Source organism: Ailuropoda melanoleuca, chromosome 8, assembly GCF_002007445.2.
Source record: "Ailuropoda melanoleuca isolate Jingjing chromosome 8, ASM200744v2, whole genome shotgun sequence".
Taxonomy (NCBI): domain Eukaryota; kingdom Metazoa; phylum Chordata; class Mammalia; order Carnivora; family Ursidae; genus Ailuropoda; species Ailuropoda melanoleuca.
The window spans coordinates 13,498,539-13,519,609 of NC_048225.1; the positions used below are offsets into that span (position 1 = coordinate 13,498,539).

The 21,071-nt window shown below is 45.7% G+C and overlaps 1 protein-coding gene across 1 annotated transcript in view; it reads right to left on the minus strand.

The window, feature by feature from the left end:
- DSCAML1 (DS cell adhesion molecule like 1) overlaps positions 1-21,071 on the minus strand; it is a 376,149-nt gene that overhangs the window by 41,845 nt on the left and 313,233 nt on the right. Inside the window, exons 15-16 of the mRNA XM_034665856.1 lie at positions 12,272-12,439; positions 10,902-10,972 (exon numbers count right to left, since the gene is read on the minus strand). Coding sequence (XP_034521747.1) covers positions 10,902-10,972; positions 12,272-12,439 — 239 coding nt within the window. The remainder of the gene's footprint in view (positions 1-10,901; positions 10,973-12,271; positions 12,440-21,071) is intronic.

Below are 21,071 nucleotides of genomic sequence, written 5' to 3' on the forward strand. Positions count from 1 at the left end.
CACACACACACACACACACAGAGACAGACATCTATTGTAGACACAAACATATCTTCCAGAGTGATACCCCGTCTTCACAATGATGCATACTCTGGTATGACGCACACATCCATATTGCCATGTACTGATATACACAACACACATGTCCCCACACCCAGAGCCACCTATACCATGATGATGACATACACCTGTGCGGAGCACCGCATAACGTACTCACATCAACACACACTGACAAAAGTCTTGGGTGGGCGTCCAGGCACACCCTGCTAAATCCATATATATATACATATATATTCACATATTAATTCAAATCTTGACAGAGCTTCCTTCCCTGCCTCCTTCCTCTCTCCTGTCTCTCTCTCCTCCCCTCCATGGCTCCCCTCACCCCCAACAGGCACACTCAGGATTTAAATCAATCTTAACAATATTTCTCTGAAGCATTAAGAAATCAATAGGGCTGATTGCAAATTTATGTCATAAAGCAGTGGTGATCCATCTCGTGGAAAGAGTCTTAAAATGAAGTGACTTATCTTTCAAGTCAATCTTTATTTTTCATTAATCTGTTTCTTGGTGTTAAAAAAAAATCCCCTGAGAAGTCAGGCCAAAATTTATTGATGGGCTGGTTCATTCTGAAGTTCTAACTTTCTAATCAAATTTATTTTTCATTATAAGACTTTGGAGAAATAAATCTGATTCTAAATTTTTATCGACCTCCTGGTCTGAACTTTGTAGCCAAATGGCTCAGTGTTTTACATATGCATTTATTCCCTGCCCCCACCTCCTGGCTTCTGGAGAGTATTCTTAGGACATGGGTCCAGAACCAGGATGCAGACAGACTTGGGGTTAGACTCTAGGCTTCACCCGCAGTTTCTGAGGAAAGCCCTGGAGTCCAGATCTGAATCTGAAGGGGAACCATGGCTCTGGGCATCTGGTCGGTGGGCTGGTTCCCAGGAATGACCAATGGCCCAGCTTGTGTCCCATTTCCATCCTGGTCATTTCTCTAGGGAAGGAATGAACCAGGGTCTGCTCAGTGTGCGTGCGTGTGTGTGTGTGTGTGTGTGTGTGTGTGTGTGTGTACGCACGCATACACAAGAGTGGTCTTTTTAAGGAAAATATCACTAAGCCCTTTTGTTGAAGGGCCCAGAGGAGGACTTAAGTGCCTGAACATTCCCCACCAGAAGTTAGAGCCAGAAAATGAGCGTGGAGGTCTGATCCCAGATGTGGACAAGGCACCCTTCAAGCCTCACCGTTGAGATGGGAACACTCTGAGAAGAAGAACACGTATGGGCCCTAAGAAAGTTCTCTGTTCCTGAGCTCCATGCAGTGGGCTGGGGCTCCGGACCATGGAGCACCGGGAGCGGCAGACAGAGCCGGCCGAGGGAGAAGTAGTCCCCCCAATGCGGGACTCGAGCCCAGGACCCTGGGATCATGACCTGAGCTACAGGCAGCTGCTTAACTGACTGAGCCACCCAGGCATCCCTGGACCACATACGTTTAAGTTCTGCCTCTCTCACGACTTGAATGGCTGTGGGTAAGTCACCTTGTATCTCTCTGCCGTGGCCTCCTCTGACAGATGGGGATACAAATACCTCTTCTGGGCACCCTCCAGGAACAGAGGGCCAGACAAGTTGGTGGAGGAAAATACTGGAAGCCTGGAAGCTGAGTGCAACAGGCAGCCGTCAGTACCGTGAGCCCAGGGCGGGGTTGTGGCAGTGAGGCCAGAGTTTCCCAGGATGGGGTTTATTGATCCTGCTCAGGGTTATTCTGATCTGTTTCCCTGCCCAGCTGTGGGACCTCCTCTAAGAGTTTTCTTAGGTGACAGCATCTTCAGACACCCTGTAGAATTCATAGGTCTCTACCCCTTCGAAATGGTTGCAGAAGAGACTGATCTGTGTTTTCTGCAGCTCATCCACCCCCAGAGGAAGGGAGGGCAGGTATTTTCACTCTGAGTTTAGAGAGGAGGACACCGAGGCCTGAAGACACCAAAACTCCTGTGCACGGCCTCACCGGGAGAAGATGGGGGGTCACATCACCATACCTCCTGGCTCTAGTCACACGGCCAAGACGAAGGGAAGACCCTGTCCTGTCATCTCCCATGTCCCCCTTGAACTTGGTACAAAATCAAACCCAACTCCTGACCTATTATAACACGTGGGGTTGGGAAGAGAGGCCAGTGTGGTGGAAAAACTCACCCCCCACCCTTGGCACTGCCGAGTTCTTCATCTCAGCCCCGGTACAGGCCTGCCTCAGAGAGCCAAGGTAGAGAGGGAGGGGGGATTGGGGGGGCGACCCGCCCCTTTATCCTCCTGTCTTTCCTCCCCTCTGACTTCACCTGTTTAGCAAAAAACAGGCATGAGACTTATGAGACTAGAGACCAGCAAGCCCCCTGGGGCTTCACTCCTGAGTCGAGGAGGGAGGAGACACGGAGGCCGTTGGTGGGGAAATGCTTCTGATCTCGCTCACCTTCCAGGTCACTTGGATACTCTGTGAGGTGACTGGCTGCAAGGTGACATCCATGGGGGGCCCGTCGGGAGCTGGTGGATGGAGAAACAACATTGCAAGTCAAGTTTTGGAAGAAAAGAGTCCTATGTCCTCACTCTTACCCTCCTGAGCTGGAGAATAGCTAGGGAACAGAGGAAGAGCTCACACACAAAGGCAGAGAATCTTCGATTGAGCTCCCTCTGACATAACCATAGGGCTTACATTTCCTCTCCTTTCTCCACGATTTGCTGAAAACAGCAATGACAATGAGATATTGCTACATATCCAGCAGACCAGCAACAATTTTTAACTAGTCTGATAGTCTCAAGTGTAGGCAAGGGTGTGTCGTGGCAGGAATTCTTATATATACCTGCCGTGGGAAGCCAAACTGGCTCGATACTTTGGAAGACACTTCGGCATTTTTGGTTAAAGGTGGAAGTAGGCTCATCTGATGACATGTAATTCTGCAACTACTTAGATCCCATAGAGAAACTTGCAAAGCTCTGTACGCGTACCAGTACAGAAACGTTCACGGCTCCAAACTGTCAACCACCCAAATGTCCAGCTCCATTAAACTAGACAAAAAGGCTGTAGTATAACCATGGCAAGGAAGACTACCCAGCCCTGAAAATGCACAAATGATGAAACTCACAAAAAGAGTATCGATCAAAACAAGGAAGACACAGAAACATATGTTGGGAATAATTTCATGAATACATTACACTGAAAAATAGGCAACATTGAACTATATGCTTTATGGGTATATACATTGTAGTGACAGGATAAGAATGAAAAGCAAGAAGGGCTACCGGTTACTTTGTGGGGAAACAGGAGGCTCTGGTGGGGAAGGGGCATGGGGAGGACTCCCGGCATGCTGATAATTGCTAGTGAGTGGGGGTTATACTAGTTTTTACTCTATTATGATTTGTAAAGCTGCACATATATATTATATGTACTTTTGGTATTATTTTATATTTTGCAATAATAGGAGAAACTATAGGGAGAGAAAGCTTGTTTGAACTTTCAGACAAAATCCAAGACAAAGGTCATAGAAATTAATACAGGGCACTAGCACTCTGCCCTTTGCAGATCTAGCATACCTGTCCTTTCTAGACAGGCTGGGGCCAGGGGAGTGAGAAAGAACCACGGACAGTTCCCTAAAGCCCAGCAACTACAACTCTACCTGGGAAAGGTCAAACAGAAGAGCCTCAAATGATCCAGAGGCAAACACAAATAAATACTGTGGGATCTCTCCCTCCCTCTTGTACTGCAAGCCCACCATCAGTGGACAGGGTGGGTGGGGGCCTCAGCTGGCCCTGATCTCCAAAGCCATGGGAAGGAGCCCCCAGGCCAGGTACTCACCGGCCTCCTCGGTGCTGACGGTGAGCTCTTTGCTGGGCTCGCTGCGGCCAATCTTGTTGAAGGAGAACATGCGGATGCTGTAGACAGATGCCGGGTGCAAGTCCACGATGTTGGCCTGGTTGATGGTGGGGGAGATGTTGCGTGTGGACTGCCTGAAGTCCCAGGAATCTGGAGAGAGAGCACCCATTTCAAACCATAGCCAGGAAAACCCCACAACCTTTCCCCAGCCTCAAGTCTCAATCTCCACCGTGGGACCCAGAAGAGGTCCAGCTCTACACAGACGGCAGCAAGAGGGCACGAGCCTTAACAACTTCACACAGGGTACAAGGATTTTGTTCCATGAAGATCGAGGAGACCAAGGGATGCCTGAGCATGTGAGCAGCAAATGCAGGGGTTCTCCTCTGCCCTGGGCCAGCTGGTGAGTGCAAGCCTCAGACGGGGGTCAGGGGATATGTTTCCCAAGGCCCCTTCTAAGATCTCCATTTGCTTGCTAGCCCTAAGGTTGTGATTAGCCAGTGTCCTTCCTGGCCTCCCAAACTACATCGGTGACCTGTTGTAGCCATGAGATCCCTATCCACCCAGTGCCAAGGGTGAAGCCAAGTCTTCTCTCCGTTTCTCCTTCTGTGTGTGTCTCCATAGCTCCTTTCTTTGGGTACTTGTGTGGGGGTGGTCTTGAGTGTTACATGGTCTTTGAGACAGACCAAGTGCCAGAGTCCCCAGCCCACACCCTAGCCTCTCTCTCACCGGCAGGAGAACGCCAAGTCTTTGGGGTCAGGCACCAACAGAGAGATGACCGTGCTCCTGATTCATCCAAGAGGACTGGCAGCCCATTCCAGGGCTGTTCAACAAAGTCGTAGAAAGTGAAAAATACCAGATAAATGCCACTCAGGAATTCTGTCACAGTAAACGTTCTTCATCTCCAGAAGAATCCAGTCATTCATTCACTATACTTTTGCTGTGCACCTACCGGGGGATTCCCAAGAAAAATGTGAAGGGGTTGCAGTTACAGCAATGTCTTAGTAGAATCTTCCAAACCCAGAATTCATAACTAGATTACTTTATCAGCACTTCACTTTGAAAAGAAAAAAAGGCAGAGCACAAGGAAACAAGCTGATAGTAGGGCTTAAAAATCTTCTCGGGGCATGCCCTGATGTCACTATTCAGTCTCATTTTCCATGCCTTTTAAATCCACGGTAGAGAATCCTGAAAATTCTCAGTAGAAAAGGCTAAATTGCATTCACTGCTATTTAATCCCTAGAACAGGAGAGGAGGCAAGCATATTCTAGAAAGACTGTTAGGAAGAACTCTTTTCTCTTTTTTTTTTTTTTTCCAGGCTTAAACCTGATGAATCAGTTCACCAGAAGAGACTATACCATGCCTTCAGATTCTGGGTAATTGAGGTCTTGATGGTTTTCAAAACACCACTTTTAGCTGCATAGGCTCGGCATCTGTGAAGGGCACTGGCCCAGCTCCCCATCTGCAGTTTTGCATTTAATTCTTTGGTTTTATGAGCCAAAGTCACAAATGGCAGTCTGCGGGTGCTCAGAAACACATTATTTTCTCCTTGTCTTTTAAAACACCCCAACCACCCAGAGAGTCACTCTGTGGCTGGCAGAGCTGCAGATATGTGGGCTTCTACCTGCTGTGGGCACCTCTTGGTTTGGGAGGGAAAGGACTAGCGATGCAGTAGCAGGTGTTCACATCTCTCTGTGGCATCCGGGAGCTGCTGCCAGCTCACACACACATCATACTTGGTTTGCCCATGTTTCTAGGAGAGGGACAGTAATCACGAGTCAGTGAGTTCATTTCTGAGGCGGGCAGGCAGAGGCAGGAGGCCCACACGATGCATCTCAACACAGAGGGGCCAAGAAAAAGATGCCCCGATACATATACATTTCATTAAAAGAGACTGGCTCTCTGTATTGGTAAGAAAGACTTGCGAGAATTTAAATGCACGATCAGAGTTACGGACCATGGGAGGGGTGGTGGATTGAAATTTACATAAAACTGACATTTCCTTCACAATAGATTCAGATGATTACTTTCTCGTTTCTTTTTACCAGTATCACAGTAGTGATAACGCGTCCCTCTGTGTGCTTGAGTCACCTGGTTCCGATTTGTCCCCTTACAGTGGATGCTGACCTCACTCACTTAGCTTAGGTGCTCTCGTCAGATCCCTCCACTTACCATAAAGTTACTATCTCCCCCTCTGTCATTAACGAGGGTCTTGGAGGGCTTCACGGAGAGATGTGAATAAACCATCACATTTTCTTCTCAGTTGCTCTTTGCTTGTGGTTTGCTTTGCAAAATGAAGTCTGTTGCTTTTGTTTACATGGAGATGCTAACTTTGCAAGCTGGGGTTTTCACCCAGCAGGCCTCAGGCCCGTCCATTATATTCCACACTCATGTCACAGACTTTCTCTTCTTTATTCCTTCTTTGCATTTTCAAAAAAAAAACAAACCCTACAAGAATCGTATTATTAATGTATGTCAAGTGTGTTAAGTTTCTAAAATATCTCTCAGCACACATGATACAAATGTCCAAAGAAATAGAAGACTCAGAAAAACTGCTCTAATGTATTTTATCTCAGGGTGTTCATCTCCCTAGTGTGTTTGCAAAATACTAAGGGCATCATCCAAAAATATATTTATAAGATTTACACAACAGAAAATAATCTTGATTTCACGGACAGGAAAATTTTCTTCTTTATCCCTTTTAGTGTGCACAGGGTTCCTATTTTTATATATGCCTATGTGCATAAAAGGTTAACATTATTTGATTCATTCTTTCTTGTTACTATCTTCACGTGTTTCTATTCTTCTTCTCAGTTAACAGAAACTTCTACAGACGTTCATTAGGGCTGTTTCTGTGTGCTGGTCTGTGTGTTCTTTTCAGATCAATTCTAGTTAAGACACATTGGAGCAAAGCCCGGGCTTTACCATTTACTGGATATTTGACAAAATGGTCTCATAAAAGAGGAAGGATAATATTATTATTCTCANATTTGCTCTTTGCTGTACTCTCACTGTCTAGAATGATGGCTGATACGTAGCAAGCCTTCAATACACAGTTACTGAATGAATGAACGAATGACACAAATGAATGAATGAATGAATAGGGGTATCATTTGACATGGGCTCAGGTGCCTGGAAGAAATGGAACAGCAGACAAAAAGTAACCAGATGCAGAGGGAGATGAGCAATTAGCTTGAATAAAAAGAGAGTCCGAGATGGCCCATCACACCCTCTCGGACAGCTGTTGTCAAGAAATGGAAAATGACAAGTGTTGGCAATGATGCGGACAAACCGGACTCACACACTGCTGGTGGGAATGCAAGCTGGTGCAGTGGCCGTGGACGACAGCCTCACAAAGTTAAACACAGAATGACCCTATGATCCAGCAGTTCCACTCCTTGGTACATACCTCAAAGAAGTGAAAGTGGAGACACAGACAGAGACTTGCACACCCACGTTCACGGCAGTGGAATTATGCATCAGAGCCAAATGGTGGAAGCAACCCAGCTGTCCACTGACAAATGAATGCATTGACAGAATGTGGTCCATAAATGCAATGGAATATTACTCAGCCTGACACTTAGCCTATTATTCAGCCAGAATGGAATTCTGACACAGGCCACCACGTGGCTGAACTTGACAACATCACGCTAAGTGAGCTAAGCCAGACACAAAAGGACAAATGATGTGTGATCCAGTTTCTATGGGGTCCTTAGAACAGTCAGATTCAGAGTCAGAAAGGAGGCTAGATGTTTCCAGGGGCTGGGGTAGGGGGTACTTATCAGTTAACGGGTGCAGAGTTTCTGTTTGGGATCATGAGAAAGTTCTGGAGGTAGATGGAGGTGATGGTTGATGACACGGTGAATGTACTTCATGCCACTGACCTGTGCACTGAGGCATGAGTACAATGGTAAATTTCATGTAAATAAAATGGTACATATATTTTACCACAATTAAAAAAAAGGGTCCTTGACTTGGTGTGTGCCGGGCCCTTTGGAGCATGTGGCTAGATTGCCCCTGATACATCTCACATCCACAACCATGAACACACACAACCAGATCCATCAAAGCAAACATATTAATCCGCCCACCTACCCACAGTCAGATAGACTTAGACTTACAGACAGAAACTGGCTCCTTGAAAAGCACACTTGCCCCTCTATAAATTGAGAGAGAGCACCCACCCCAGGGCATATAAAAACAACTTGAATCAGGATTTTAAAGACAATGAAGTTAATTGAAAAACCCACCTTTTATTATACTAAAAAATAGTGAAATCAAAAACAATTAAGTTAGTAAAGCAGCCCCACCGTTTTTTTTTTAATTCAATGAATGTTTTCAATGAACTGCATCTTAAGCTCACTGTTAACTCAATAAAATGAAGTTTTTAATTTAACATAATTGTTTTGAGCTCACTAAATAGGTGTGTGTGTATTTAATTGACTTGACTTTTCGTTAATGCCTGAGTAATGTTTCTCTGCACTTGGGCAGTCCTGTTTGCTAGTTTGTAAGTGAGCACATTCCCGAATTCTCCTATCTGCCCATGTTTATCTATACACATGCTCTCTCTCTCTCTCTCTCTCTCTCTCTCACACACACACACACACACACACACACACAGAGACAGACATCTATTGTAGACACAAACATATCTTCCAGAGTGATACCCCGTCTTCACAATGATGCATACTCTGGTATGATGCACACATCCATATTGCCATGTACTGATATACACAACACACATGTCCCCACACCCAGAGCCACCTATACCATGATGATGACATACACCTGTGTGGAGCACCGCATAACGTACTCACATCAACACACACTGACAAAAGTCTTGGGTGGGCGTCCAGGCACACCCTGCTAAATCCATATATATATACATATATATTCACATATTAATTCAAATCTTGACAGAGCTTCCTTCCCTGCCTCCTTCCTCTCTCCTGTCTCTCTCTCCTCCCCTCCATGGCTCCCCTCACCCCCAACAGGCACACTCAGGATTTAAATCAATCTTAACAATATTTCTCTGAAGCATTAAGAAATCAATAGGGCTGATTGCAAATTTATGTCATAAAGCAGTGGTGATCCATCTCGTGGAAAGAGTCTTAAAATGAAGTGACTTATCTTTCAAGTCAATCTTTATTTTTCATTAATCTGTTTCTTGGTGTTAAAAAAAAATCCCCTGAGAAGTCAGGCCAAAATTTATTGATGGGCTGGTTCATTCTGAAGTTCTAACTTTCTAATCAAATTTATTTTTCATTATAAGACTTTGGAGAAATAAATCTGATTCTAAATTTTTATCGACCTCCTGGTCTGAACTTTGTAGCCAAATGGCTCAGTGTTTTACATATGCATTTATTCCCTGCCCCCACCTCCTGGCTTCTGGAGAGTATTCTTAGGACATGGGTCCAGAACCAGGATGCAGACAGACTTGGGGTTAGACTCTAGGCTTCACCCGCAGTTTCTGAGGAAAGCCCTGGAGTCCAGATCTGAATCTGAAGGGGAACCATGGCTCTGGGCATCTGGTCGGTGGGCTGGTTCCCAGGAATGACCAATGGCCCAGCTTGTGTCCCATTTCCATCCTGGTCATTTCTCTAGGGAAGGAATGAACCAGGGTCTGCTCAGTGTGCGTGTGTGTGTGTGTGTGTGTACGCACGCATACACAAGAGTGGTCTTTTTAAGGAAAATATCACTAAGCCCTTTTGTTGAAGGGCCCAGAGGAGGACTTAAGTGCCTGAACATTCCCCACCAGAAGTTAGAGCCAGAAAATGAGCGTGGAGGTCTGATCCCAGATGTGGACAAGGCACCCTTCAAGCCTCACCGTTGAGATGGGAACACTCTGAGAAGAAGAACACGTATGGGCCCTAAGAAAGTTCTCTGTTCCTGAGCTCCATGCAGTGGGCTGGGGCTCCGGACCATGGAGCACCGGGAGCGGCAGACAGAGCCGGCCGAGGGAGAAGTAGTCCCCCCAATGCGGGACTCGAGCCCAGGACCCTGGGATCATGACCTGAGCTACAGGCAGCTGCTTAACTGACTGAGCCACCCAGGCATCCCTGGACCACATACGTTTAAGTTCTGCCTCTCTCACGACTTGAATGGCTGTGGGTAAGTCACCTTGTATCTCTCTGCCGTGGCCTCCTCTGACAGATGGGGATACAAATACCTCTTCTGGGCACCCTCCAGGAACAGAGGGCCAGACAAGTTGGTGGAGGAAAATACTGGAAGCCTGGAAGCTGAGTGCAACAGGCAGCCGTCAGTACCGTGAGCCCAGGGCGGGGTTGTGGCAGTGAGGCCAGAGTTTCCCAGGATGGGGTTTATTGATCCTGCTCAGGGTTATTCTGATCTGTTTCCCTGCCCAGCTGTGGGACCTCCTCTAAGAGTTTTCTTAGGTGACAGCATCTTCAGACACCCTGTAGAATTCATAGGTCTCTACCCCTTCGAAATGGTTGCAGAAGAGACTGATCTGTGTTTTCTGCAGCTCATCCACCCCCAGAGGAAGGGAGGGCAGGTATTTTCACTCTGAGTTTAGAGAGGAGGACACCGAGGCCTGAAGACACCAAAACTCCTGTGCACGGCCTCACCGGGAGAAGATGGGGGGTCACATCACCATACCTCCTGGCTCTAGTCACACGGCCAAGACGAAGGGAAGACCCTGTCCTGTCATCTCCCATGTCCCCCTTGAACTTGGTACAAAATCAAACCCAACTCCTGACCTATTATAACACGTGGGGTTGGGAAGAGAGGCCAGTGTGGTGGAAAAACTCACCCCCCACCCTTGGCACTGCCGAGTTCTTCATCTCAGCCCCGGTACAGGCCTGCCTCAGAGAGCCAAGGTAGAGAGGGAGGGGGGATTGGGGGGGCGACCCGCCCCTTTATCCTCCTGTCTTTCCTCCCCTCTGACTTCACCTGTTTAGCAAAAAACAGGCATGAGACTTATGAGACTAGAGACCAGCAAGCCCCCTGGGGCTTCACTCCTGCGTCGAGGAGGGAGGAGACACAGAGGCCGTTGGTGGGGAAATGCTTCTGATCTCGCTCACCTTCCAGGTCACTTGGATACTCTGTGAGGTGACTGGCTGCAAGGTGACATCCATGGGGGGCCCGTCGGGAGCTGAAACAACATTGCAAGTCAAGTTTTGGAAGAAAAGAGTCCTATGTCCTCACTCTTACCCTCCTGAGCTGGAGAATAGCTAGGGAACAGAGGAAGAGCTCACACACAAAGGCAGAGAATCTTCGATTGAGCTCCCTCTGACATAACCATAGGGCTTACATTTCCTCTCCTTTCTCCACGATTTGCTGAAAACAGCAATGACAATGAGATATTGCTACATATCCAGCAGACCAGCAACAATTTTTAACTAGTCTGATAGTCTCAAGTGTAGGCAAGGGTGTGTCGTGGCAGGAATTCTTATATATACCTGCCGTGGGAAGCCAAACTGGCTCGATACTTTGGAAGACACTTCGGCATTTTTGGTTAAAGGTGGAAGTAGGCTCATCTGATGACATGTAATTCTGCAACTACTTAGATCCCATAGAGAAACTTGCAAAGCTCTGTACGCGTACCAGTACAGAAACGTTCACGGCTCCAAACTGTCAACCACCCAAATGTCCAGCTCCATTAAACTAGACAAAAAGGCTGTAGTATAACCATGGCAAGGAAGACTACCCAGCCCTGAAAATGCACAAATGATGAAACTCACAAAAAGAGTATCGATCAAAACAAGGAAGACACAGAAACATATGTCGGGAATAATTTCATGAATACATTACACTGAAAAATAGGCAACATTGAACTATATGCTTCATGGGTATATACATTGTAGTGACAGGATAAGAATGAAAAGCAAGAAGGGCTACCAGTTACTTTGTAGGGAAACAGGAGGCTCTGGTGGGGAAGGGGCATGGGGAGGACTCCCGGCATGCTGATAATTGCTAGTGAGTGGGGGTTATACTAGTTTTTACTCTATTATGATTTGTAAAGCTGCACATATATATTATATGTACTTTTGGTATTATTTTATATTTTGCAATAATAGGAGAAACTATAGGGAGAGAAAGCTTGTTTGAACTTTCAGACAAAATCCAAGACAAAGGTCATAGAAATTAATACAGGGCACTAGCACTCTGCCCTTTGCAGATCTAGCATACCTGTCCTTTCTAGACAGGCTGGGGCCAGGGGAGTGAGAAAGAACCACGGACAGTTCCCTAAAGCCCAGCAACTACAACTCTACCTGGGAAAGGTCAAACAGAAGAGCCTCAAATGATCCAGAGGCAAACACAAATAAATACTGTGGGATCTCTCCCTCCCTCTTGTACTGCAAGCCCACCATCAGTGGACAGGGTGGGTGGGGGCCTCAGCTGGCCCTGATCTCCAAAGCCATGGGAAGGAGCCCCCAGGCCAGGTACTCACCGGCCTCCTCGGTGCTGACGGTGAGCTCTTTGCTGGGCTCGCTGCGGCCAATCTTGTTGAAGGAGAACATGCGGATGCTGTAGACAGATGCCGGGTGCAAGTCCACGATGTTGGCCTGGTTGATGGTGGGGGAGATGTTGCGTGTGGACTGCCTGAAGTCCCAGGAATCTGGAGAGAGAGCACCCATTTCAAACCATAGCCAGGAAAACCCCACAACCTTTCCCCAGCCTCAAGTCTCAATCTCCACCGTGGGACCCAGAAGAGGTCCAGCTCTACACAGACGGCAGCAAGAGGGCACGAGCCTTAACAACTTCACACAGGGTACAAGGATTTTGTTCCATGAAGATCGAGGAGACCAAGGGATGCCTGAGCATGTGAGCAGCAAATGCAGGGGTTCTCCTCTGCCCTGGGCCAGCTGGTGAGTGCAAGCCTCAGACGGGGGTCAGGGGATATGTTTCCCAAGGCCCCTTCTAAGATCTCCATTTGCTTGCTAGCCCTAAGGTTGTGATTAGCCAGTGTCCTTCCTGGCCTCCCAAACTACATCGGTGACCTGTTGTAGCCATGAGATCCCTATCCACCCAGTGCCAAGGGTGAAGCCAAGTCTTCTCTCCGTTTCTCCTTCTGTGTGTGTCTCCATAGCTCCTTTCTTTGGGTACTTGTGTGGGGGTGGTCTTGAGTGTTACATGGTCTTTGAGACAGACCAAGTGCCAGAGTCCCCAGCCCACACCTTAGCCTCTCTCTCACCGGCAGGAGAACGCCAAGTCTTTGGGGTCAGGCACCAACAGAGAGATGACCGTGCTCCTGATTCATCCAAGAGGACTGGCAGCCCATTCCAGGGCTGTTCAACAAAGTCGTAGAAAGTGAAAAATACCAGATAAATGCCACTCAGGAATTCTGTCACAGTAAACGTTCTTCATCTCCAGAAGAATCCAGTCATTCATTCACTATACTTTTGCTGTGCACCTACCAGGGGATTCCCAAGAAAAATGTGAAGGGGTTGCAGTTACAGCAATGTCTCAGTAGAATCTTCCAAACCCAGAATTCATAACTAGATTACTTTATCAGCACTTCACTTTGAAAAGAAAAAAAGGCAGAGCACAAGGAAACAAGCTGATAGTAGGGCTTAAAAATCTTCTCGGGGCATGCCCTGATGTCACTATTCAGTCTCATTTTCCATGCCTTTTAAATCCACGGTAGAGAATCCTGAAAATTCTCAGTAGAAAAGGCTAAATTGCATTCACTGCTATTTAATCCCTAGAACAGGAGAGGAGGCAAGCATATTCTAGAAAGACTGTTAGGAAGAACTCTTTTCTCTTTTTTTTTTTTTTTCCAGGCTTAAACCTGATGAATCAGTTCACCAGAAGAGACTATACCATGCCTTCAGATTCTGGGTAATTGAGGTCTTGATGGTTTTCAAAACACCACTTTTAGCTGCATAGGCTCGGCATCTGTGAAGGGCACTGGCCCAGCTCCCCATCTGCAGTTTTGCATTTAATTCTTTGGTTTTATGAGCCAAAGTCACAAATGGCAGTCTGCGGGTGCTCAGAAACACATTATTTTCTCCTTGTCTTTTAAAACACCCCAACCACCCAGAGAGTCACTCTGTGGCTGGCAGAGCTGCAGATATGTGGGCTTCTACCTGCTGTGGGCACCTCTTGGTTTGGGAGGGAAAGGACTAGCGATGCAGTAGCAGGTGTTCACATCTCTCTGTGGCATCCGGGAGCTGCTGCCAGCTCACACACACATCATACTTGGTTTGCCCATGTTTCTAGGAGAGGGACAGTAATCACGAGTCAGTGAGTTCATTTCTGAGGCGGGCAGGCAGAGGCAGGAGGCCCACACGATGCATCTCAACACAGAGGGGCCAAGAAAAAGATGCCCCGATACATATACATTTCATTAAAAGAGACTGGCTCTCTGTATTGGTAAGAAAGACTTGCGAGAATTTAAATGCACGATCAGAGTTACGGACCATGGGAGGGGTGGTGGATTGAAATTTACATAAAACTGACATTTCCTTCACAATAGATTCAGATGATTACTTTCTCGTTTCTTTTTACCAGTATCACAGTAGTGATAACGCGTCCCTCTGTGTGCTTGAGTCACCTGGTTCCGATTTGTCCCCTTACAGTGGATGCTGACCTCACTCACTTAGCTTAGGTGCTCTCGTCAGATCCCTCCACTTACCATAAAGTTACTATCTCCCCCTCTGTCATTAACGAGGGTCTTGGAGGGCTTCACGGAGAGATGTGAATAAACCATCACATTTTCTTCTCAGTTGCTCTTTGCTTGTGGTTTGCTTTGCAAAATGAAGTCTGTTGCTTTTGTTTACATGGAGATGCTAACTTTGCAAGCTGGGGTTTTCACCCAGCAGGCCTCAGGCCCGTCCATTATATTCCACACTCATGTCACAGACTTTCTCTTCTTTATTCCTTCTTTGCATTTTCAAAAAAAAAACAAACCCTACAAGAATCGTATTATTAATGTATGTCAAGTGTGTTAAGTTTCTAAAATATCGCTCAGCACACATGATACAAATGTCCAAAGAAATAGAAGACTCAGAAAAACTGCTCTAATGTATTTTATCTCAGGGTGTTCATCTCCCTAGTGTGTTTGCAAAATACTAAGGGCATCATCCAAAAATATATTTATAAGATTTACACAACAGAAAATAATCTTGATTTCACGGACAGGAAAATTTTCTTCTTTATCCCTTTTAGTGTGCACAGGGTTCCTATTTTTATATATGCCTATGTGCATAAAAGGTTAACATTATTTGATTCATTCTTTCTTGTTACTATCTTCACGTGTTTCTATTCTTCTTCTCAGTTAACAGAAACTTCTACAGACGTTCATTAGGGCTGTTTCTGTGTGCTGGTCTGTGTGTTCTTTTCAGATCAATTCTAGTTAAGACACATTGGAGCAAAGCCCGGGCTTTACCATTTACTGGATATTTGACAAAATGGTCTCATAAAAGAGGAAGGATAATATTATTATTCTCAGATTATTTATGTGGCCCAGGCATTAATATATAAAGAACTAGTAGAAAGATATGTGGGGTATAGTAGATTTTCAAAAAGGTTTGCTGTTGCTATGCTCACGATCTTATTAGGCCTGTAAATTCCATATAACCTTTTCGTTGGACCAGAGACACTGGCATCACTGGTTAAAAATGAGCTGGTTAAAAATGTGGAAACTCAAGTCCCACCCCAGAACTCGTGAGCTAGATAGAATCTGGATGTTTCCAAGGTCTCCAGTGTGTTCCCTGTGCATTAAGATTTGGGAAGTACACTTCTAACCCACGTCCCAGAAATATACATTTATCCTGTAGGATATAAATACAACACTCAGAAATGTGTATGCCTGTGTTGAGGCCTTAATTTTATAATTTCTCTTCCAGAAAAATATAGTCTCCACAGTGGTTTTTGTGGCCCATGTGTCATCTTCTTTCCTCAGAGTTAGGGAATATTATGGTGTAAAAAATGATCTTATTGCATAATTCAGGACACTTTCCTAAGTCCCAACGAGTTCTCGTAAGTCTCTGGTTTCATCTTGGGTCAAATGATGAACTCTGTCCCTGGCCACCTGGTGACTTGTTCTGAGATCCAGGGACTGCTGCCGTTCAGGGATGTGGCCACAGAGGTGTCTCATGAGGAGTGGGGCGTGTACGGGGATGTCATGTTGGAGCACTAGAGGAACCCGGCCTCCGTGGGTGAGTCCACTCTCTGGGTTTTGGCCCCATTGTTCATGGAATGTCTTCTGGGAGCTTCAGATTCTATGACAGAGCTTCAGATCCCTGCTTTCAAGGACGTACTGGGAGTTTGTTGGTGTCAAAAAGGAAGACTTTGTGACGCTTCATCATAACTTAAAGCTTCATCTTCCCTGAGGTGACCTCTACACCCTTTACTCGAGACTAGTCATAAGTCTATAAATTCAGTGGCACAACATATTGTTGCCCCCATCTTAACATCCAGTTTCCATGCCTTATTTCTGACTCAGCAATACTTGGAAGTGGAACTCAGGATCTGAAATGTTTACTGTCCTACCAACAGTAAAGGTGCTGTCAGAAAACAGTGTTTTGGGAAAGCATATCCTAGAATATGCGAATATCCTACAATGTCTTCTCTTCTCACCTGAGCACAACACTGGATTGGAGATTGGAGAATCCTTAGCCAAACTCATGTTCCTTTTCCTAATAAACAGGCTTTGCTGTCTCTAAGCCAAACCTGGCCACCTTTTCAGAGCAAAAGGAGGAGCCCTGGAACGTGAGGAGAAAGGAGACAGAGCCGCACACCCAGGGGGACGGGGCTGGGCCAAGGGTCACAGAAGAAGCCAGACCTTAAAATATGGTTTGGGAAGGTCTGTTTTAATGGAAATGATTTTTGAGACACCTAAGTTTTCTGTTGCTGCCACAGAGGGACATCTGGCCAATTTTTATTGTCTCTTAAAAACCTCTGAGCCTCTCCCTCTTCTCTGTGTTATTCTGTCACATTCACACTGAGGCCCCAAATCCCCATGGACCGTGAGGGTCGCCGTGATCCAGATGCCATTCCATCGCTCGTGGGGGCCTGGGAAAATCTGGGCACGCTTCCGAGGAAGTCTATGCTAAGCCATTTTTAGAGTTCTGTGTTGCCTCATGTAAATAATTGGAGAGGGAAGTGGTTGAGATAGCGGGATTTGGTTTAGAAATGCTAGGAACACTGGAGACAGATATCATGTGCGTTCTCCTGAGTCACTTGCAATCCTATGGAGGCTTCAGACAGGACCCTCCAAAGTTCAGACTCAGAGATTTCATTATGGCACAAGGCACTTCCTTAGAATGAGAAAATCGAGTCCTCCTCCGTTCCGCTTCAAAATTTCCTTGTTCTTTGTAGGAACTAACTTGGAAATATCAAGTCTCGGGGTCCTGGGTTAGAGCCCTGTGTAGGGCTCCATGCTCAGCGGGGAAGCTGCTTCTCCTTCTCCCTCTGCCTCTGTCCCTCCCCCCACGCATGCGCGGGCTCTCTCTCAAATAATTAAATAAAATCTTTTAATTTCTTTTTTCTTTTTCTCTTTCTTTTTTCACATCCTTGCCAACACTTGCTATTTCTTGTTTATTCAATTCTTTGAAGGCTGAGGGAGGTGGGGAAGCTGCAGAAGAAAAATCTCAAGCTTGTAGAGGTGGTTTCACGAGGTTTAAGGAAAGAAGCCGTCTCTGCCACATGGAAGTATTAGGTGAAGCAGCAAGGGCTGATGGAGAAGCTGCAGCGAGTTCTCCAGAAGATCCAGCTCAGAGAGCCAGTGAAGGTGGCTCCGCTGACCAACAGATATTTCAACGCAGATGAAACAGTTTTCTATTGGAAGATGCCATCTAGGACTTTCATAGCTGGAGAGGGGAAGTCAATGCCCGGCTTTGGAGCTTCAAAGGACAGGCTGACTCTCCGGTTAAGGGCTAATGCAGCTGGCGAAATTAAGTTGAAGCCAATGCTCATTTAACACTCCCCAAATCCTAGGGCCCTTAAGAATTATGCTAGGGGTGCCTGGGTGGCTGAGTTGGTTAAGTGTCCAACTCTTGATCTCAGCCCAGGTCTTGATCTCAGGGTCGTGAGTTCAAGCCCCATGGTGGGCTCCATGCTGGGTGTGGAGCCTACTTAAAAAAAAAAAAGAATTATGCTAAACTTACTCTGCCTGTGCTCTGTAAATGGAACAACAAAGCCTGGATGCTGGCACATCTGTTTATAACAGGGTTTGCTGAATATTTTAAGCCCACTGTTGAGACTTACTGCTCAGAAAAAAGATTTCTTTCAAAATATTACTGTTCATTAACAATGCACCTGACAAGAGGTCTGACGGAGATGCACAATGAATGTCGTTTCCATGCCTGCTAACACAACATCCATTCTGCAGCCCGTGGATCAAGGAGTGATTTCGATTTGCGAGTCTTGTTATTTTAAGAAATACATTTCATAAGGTTATAGCTGCCATGGATAGTGATTCCTCTGGTGGATCTGAGCATAATAAATAGAAAATCTTCCAGAAAGGATTTACCATTCTAGAAGCCGTTAAGAATATACGTGATTCATGAGAAGAGCTCAAAATACCAACATTAACAGGAGTTGGGAAGAATTTGATTGCAACCCTCGTGTAGACTTTGAGGGTCCGAGACTTCAGGGGAGGAAGTGCTGCAGATGCGGTGGGAACAGCAAGAGAACTAGAACCAGAAGTGGAGCCTGAAGAGGGGACTGAGTTGCTATGTCTCATGAGCAAACTTGAATGGACGAGGGGTTGCTTCTTACGGATGAACAAAGAAAGTGGTTTCTTGAGATGGAATCTACTCCTGGGAAGATGCTGTGAACATTGTTGAAGTGACAACAAAGGATTTAGAATATTACGTAAACATAGCTGATAAAGCAGTGGCAGGTTTGGGACGATGGATTCCAGTTCTGAAAGAAGCTCTACTGTGGGTAAAATGCTATCAAATAGCATCGCATGCTACAGAGAACCTGTGAAAGGAGCAGTTGACCGATGTGGAAAACTTCCTTGTTGTCTTATTTTAAGAACTTGCCACGGCCACCCCAGCCTTCAGCAGCCCCCACCCGGATGAGTCAGCAGCCATCGACATCCTGCAGGACCCTCCACCAGCAACAAGATTACGACTTGCTGATAGCTCAGATAATGGTTAGCGCTTTTTTTTTTTAAACAATACGTTGTTTTTTAAACACATTATGCTCTCGCACACTTAAAGACTACTGTACTGTATATGCGTAACTTTTATACGCACTGCTTTATTTTGGTGATCTGAACCAGCAATATCTCCCAATTATGCCTATAATTATTGATAAATATGTATTTCTCACCACCTGTTAATTGTTTTCCACCGTTTCATCGTTTCTCTCTATTCCTCCTTTTGCTCTCTTCCCTTGTGGTTTGATAACTTTCGTTAATGGTGTGCTTAAATGCTTTTCTCATCATCTCTTGCATTTTTTGTGTGTGTATCCCTTAACTTATTATTGTAGTTATAGATATTTTTTTACTACTTTTGTCTTTTAGCCTTCATACAAGATTCATAAGTGATTAATTCACTACATTAACTATATGTTCACCTTTACCAGTGAGATTTTTACTTTCATATCTTTTCTTGTTACGAATTAGTGCCCTTTCTCTTCAGCTTGAAGAAGTCCCTTTAGCATTTGTTGTAAGACCAGTTGAGTGGTGATGAACTCACTTAGCTTTTGCTTGTCTGGGTAACTCTTTGTCTCTTCCTCAATTCTGAAAGATAGCCTTGCCGGGCAGAGCATTCTTGGGTGGAATTTTTTTTTCTCTTTGGCACTCTGGCTACATGATGCCACTCCCTCTTGGCCTGTAAAGGTTCTGATAAATCTGCTGATAGTCTTATGGAGTTTCCCTTGTACACAATAAGTTGTTTTTCTCTTGGTGCTTTAAAGATTCTCCCTGTATCTTTATTTTGGACATTTTAACTACAATGTGTCTTGGTGTGGATCTCTTTGGGTTTATCTTATCCGGAACTCTCTAAGCTACCTGGATCTGGATGTCTGTTTCCCTCCCTAGGTTAGGGAAGTTTCCAGCCATTATTACTTCAATTAAGTTTTTTGCCCATTTGTTTCTTCTTGAGGAGCCCTGTGAGTGCTACTCTGCTTGCTACTGTTCCATAAGCTATCTTCACTTTTTACAAATTCTTTTATCTTTTTGCTGCTCTGTCTGGGAGAGTTCCACTGCCCTGTCTTCCAGGTCACTGATCCTTTCTTTTGTGTTGTCTAGTCTCCCAGTGAACCCCTCTAGTGTGTTTTTCAGCTCTGTGACTTCTGGTACTTTTAAAATATTTTCTGTCTCTTTGTTGAAGTCCTCATTGTGTTCATCCATTCTTCTCCTAAGTTCTGTGAGCATCTTTATGACCATTATTTACTTTCATTTCATTAAGTTTTTTTTCCTGGGGTTTTATCTTGTTCTTTCATTTGGAACATATCTGTTTCTTCATTTTGCTTGACTCTCTGTGTTTGTTTCTATGTATTAGGCAAAATAGCCACCTCTTCCTGTCTTGAAAGAGTGGTCTTTTGTAGGAGATGAACCAGATTGCTTTACCTTGCCCTAGCCCTTGGCTGTTGTCTCTTGAACCTTTGTGATTGTGTAAACAAAGTTTATTCTTGATATGTCCCAGTTTCTGAGGGTGTGTCAAGACCCATCAGTGTTCCAGAGGGAGGGATCTTAGCACCTGCTGACTTTCAGGCTGATTGGAAGCCAGCCTCTCAGACAGGAGCTTTTAAAGTATACAAATACATACAGTCCTATGGGACCGCAATCACAAACCCTGCTGGCCTCTAGACAAGGCCATCTGGAGGTGTCCCCTTGGCAACAGTTGCAAAAAATCAAGGCTCCAGACAAGTGTATGGACTCCTTTCTGAGATGCACTGGTGAGGTGTAGTGAGGCCAAGGAAAAGCACAAAGATGGCATCCCGCCAGCCCACATTCCCTTAGAACATTTCGGTAGTCTCTAGATGTGACCTGAAGCCTCCCCCTCAGGTTGAAGCTCCAGGACAAGTAAATAGGCCTTTTTCACAGGAAGACTGGCATGGGTTTCAGTCTGGTGTCTGTGCAGTATCCTGGGGGTGAGAGCCTGCCAAGAATTGTCTCTCTGATTGTTTCAGACCCATGGGGCCCAGAAACACAAGCCCGCCTAGCCACTAGACCCAGATGCTTTAGGGCCGTCCCCAATGAGGACTACATGCACCTATTGGCTTCAGCAGGGCCATGGGGGAGTATAGGGGTGGGGCACACCAGCTGACTTCAGTGGAGAAGAAGTGCT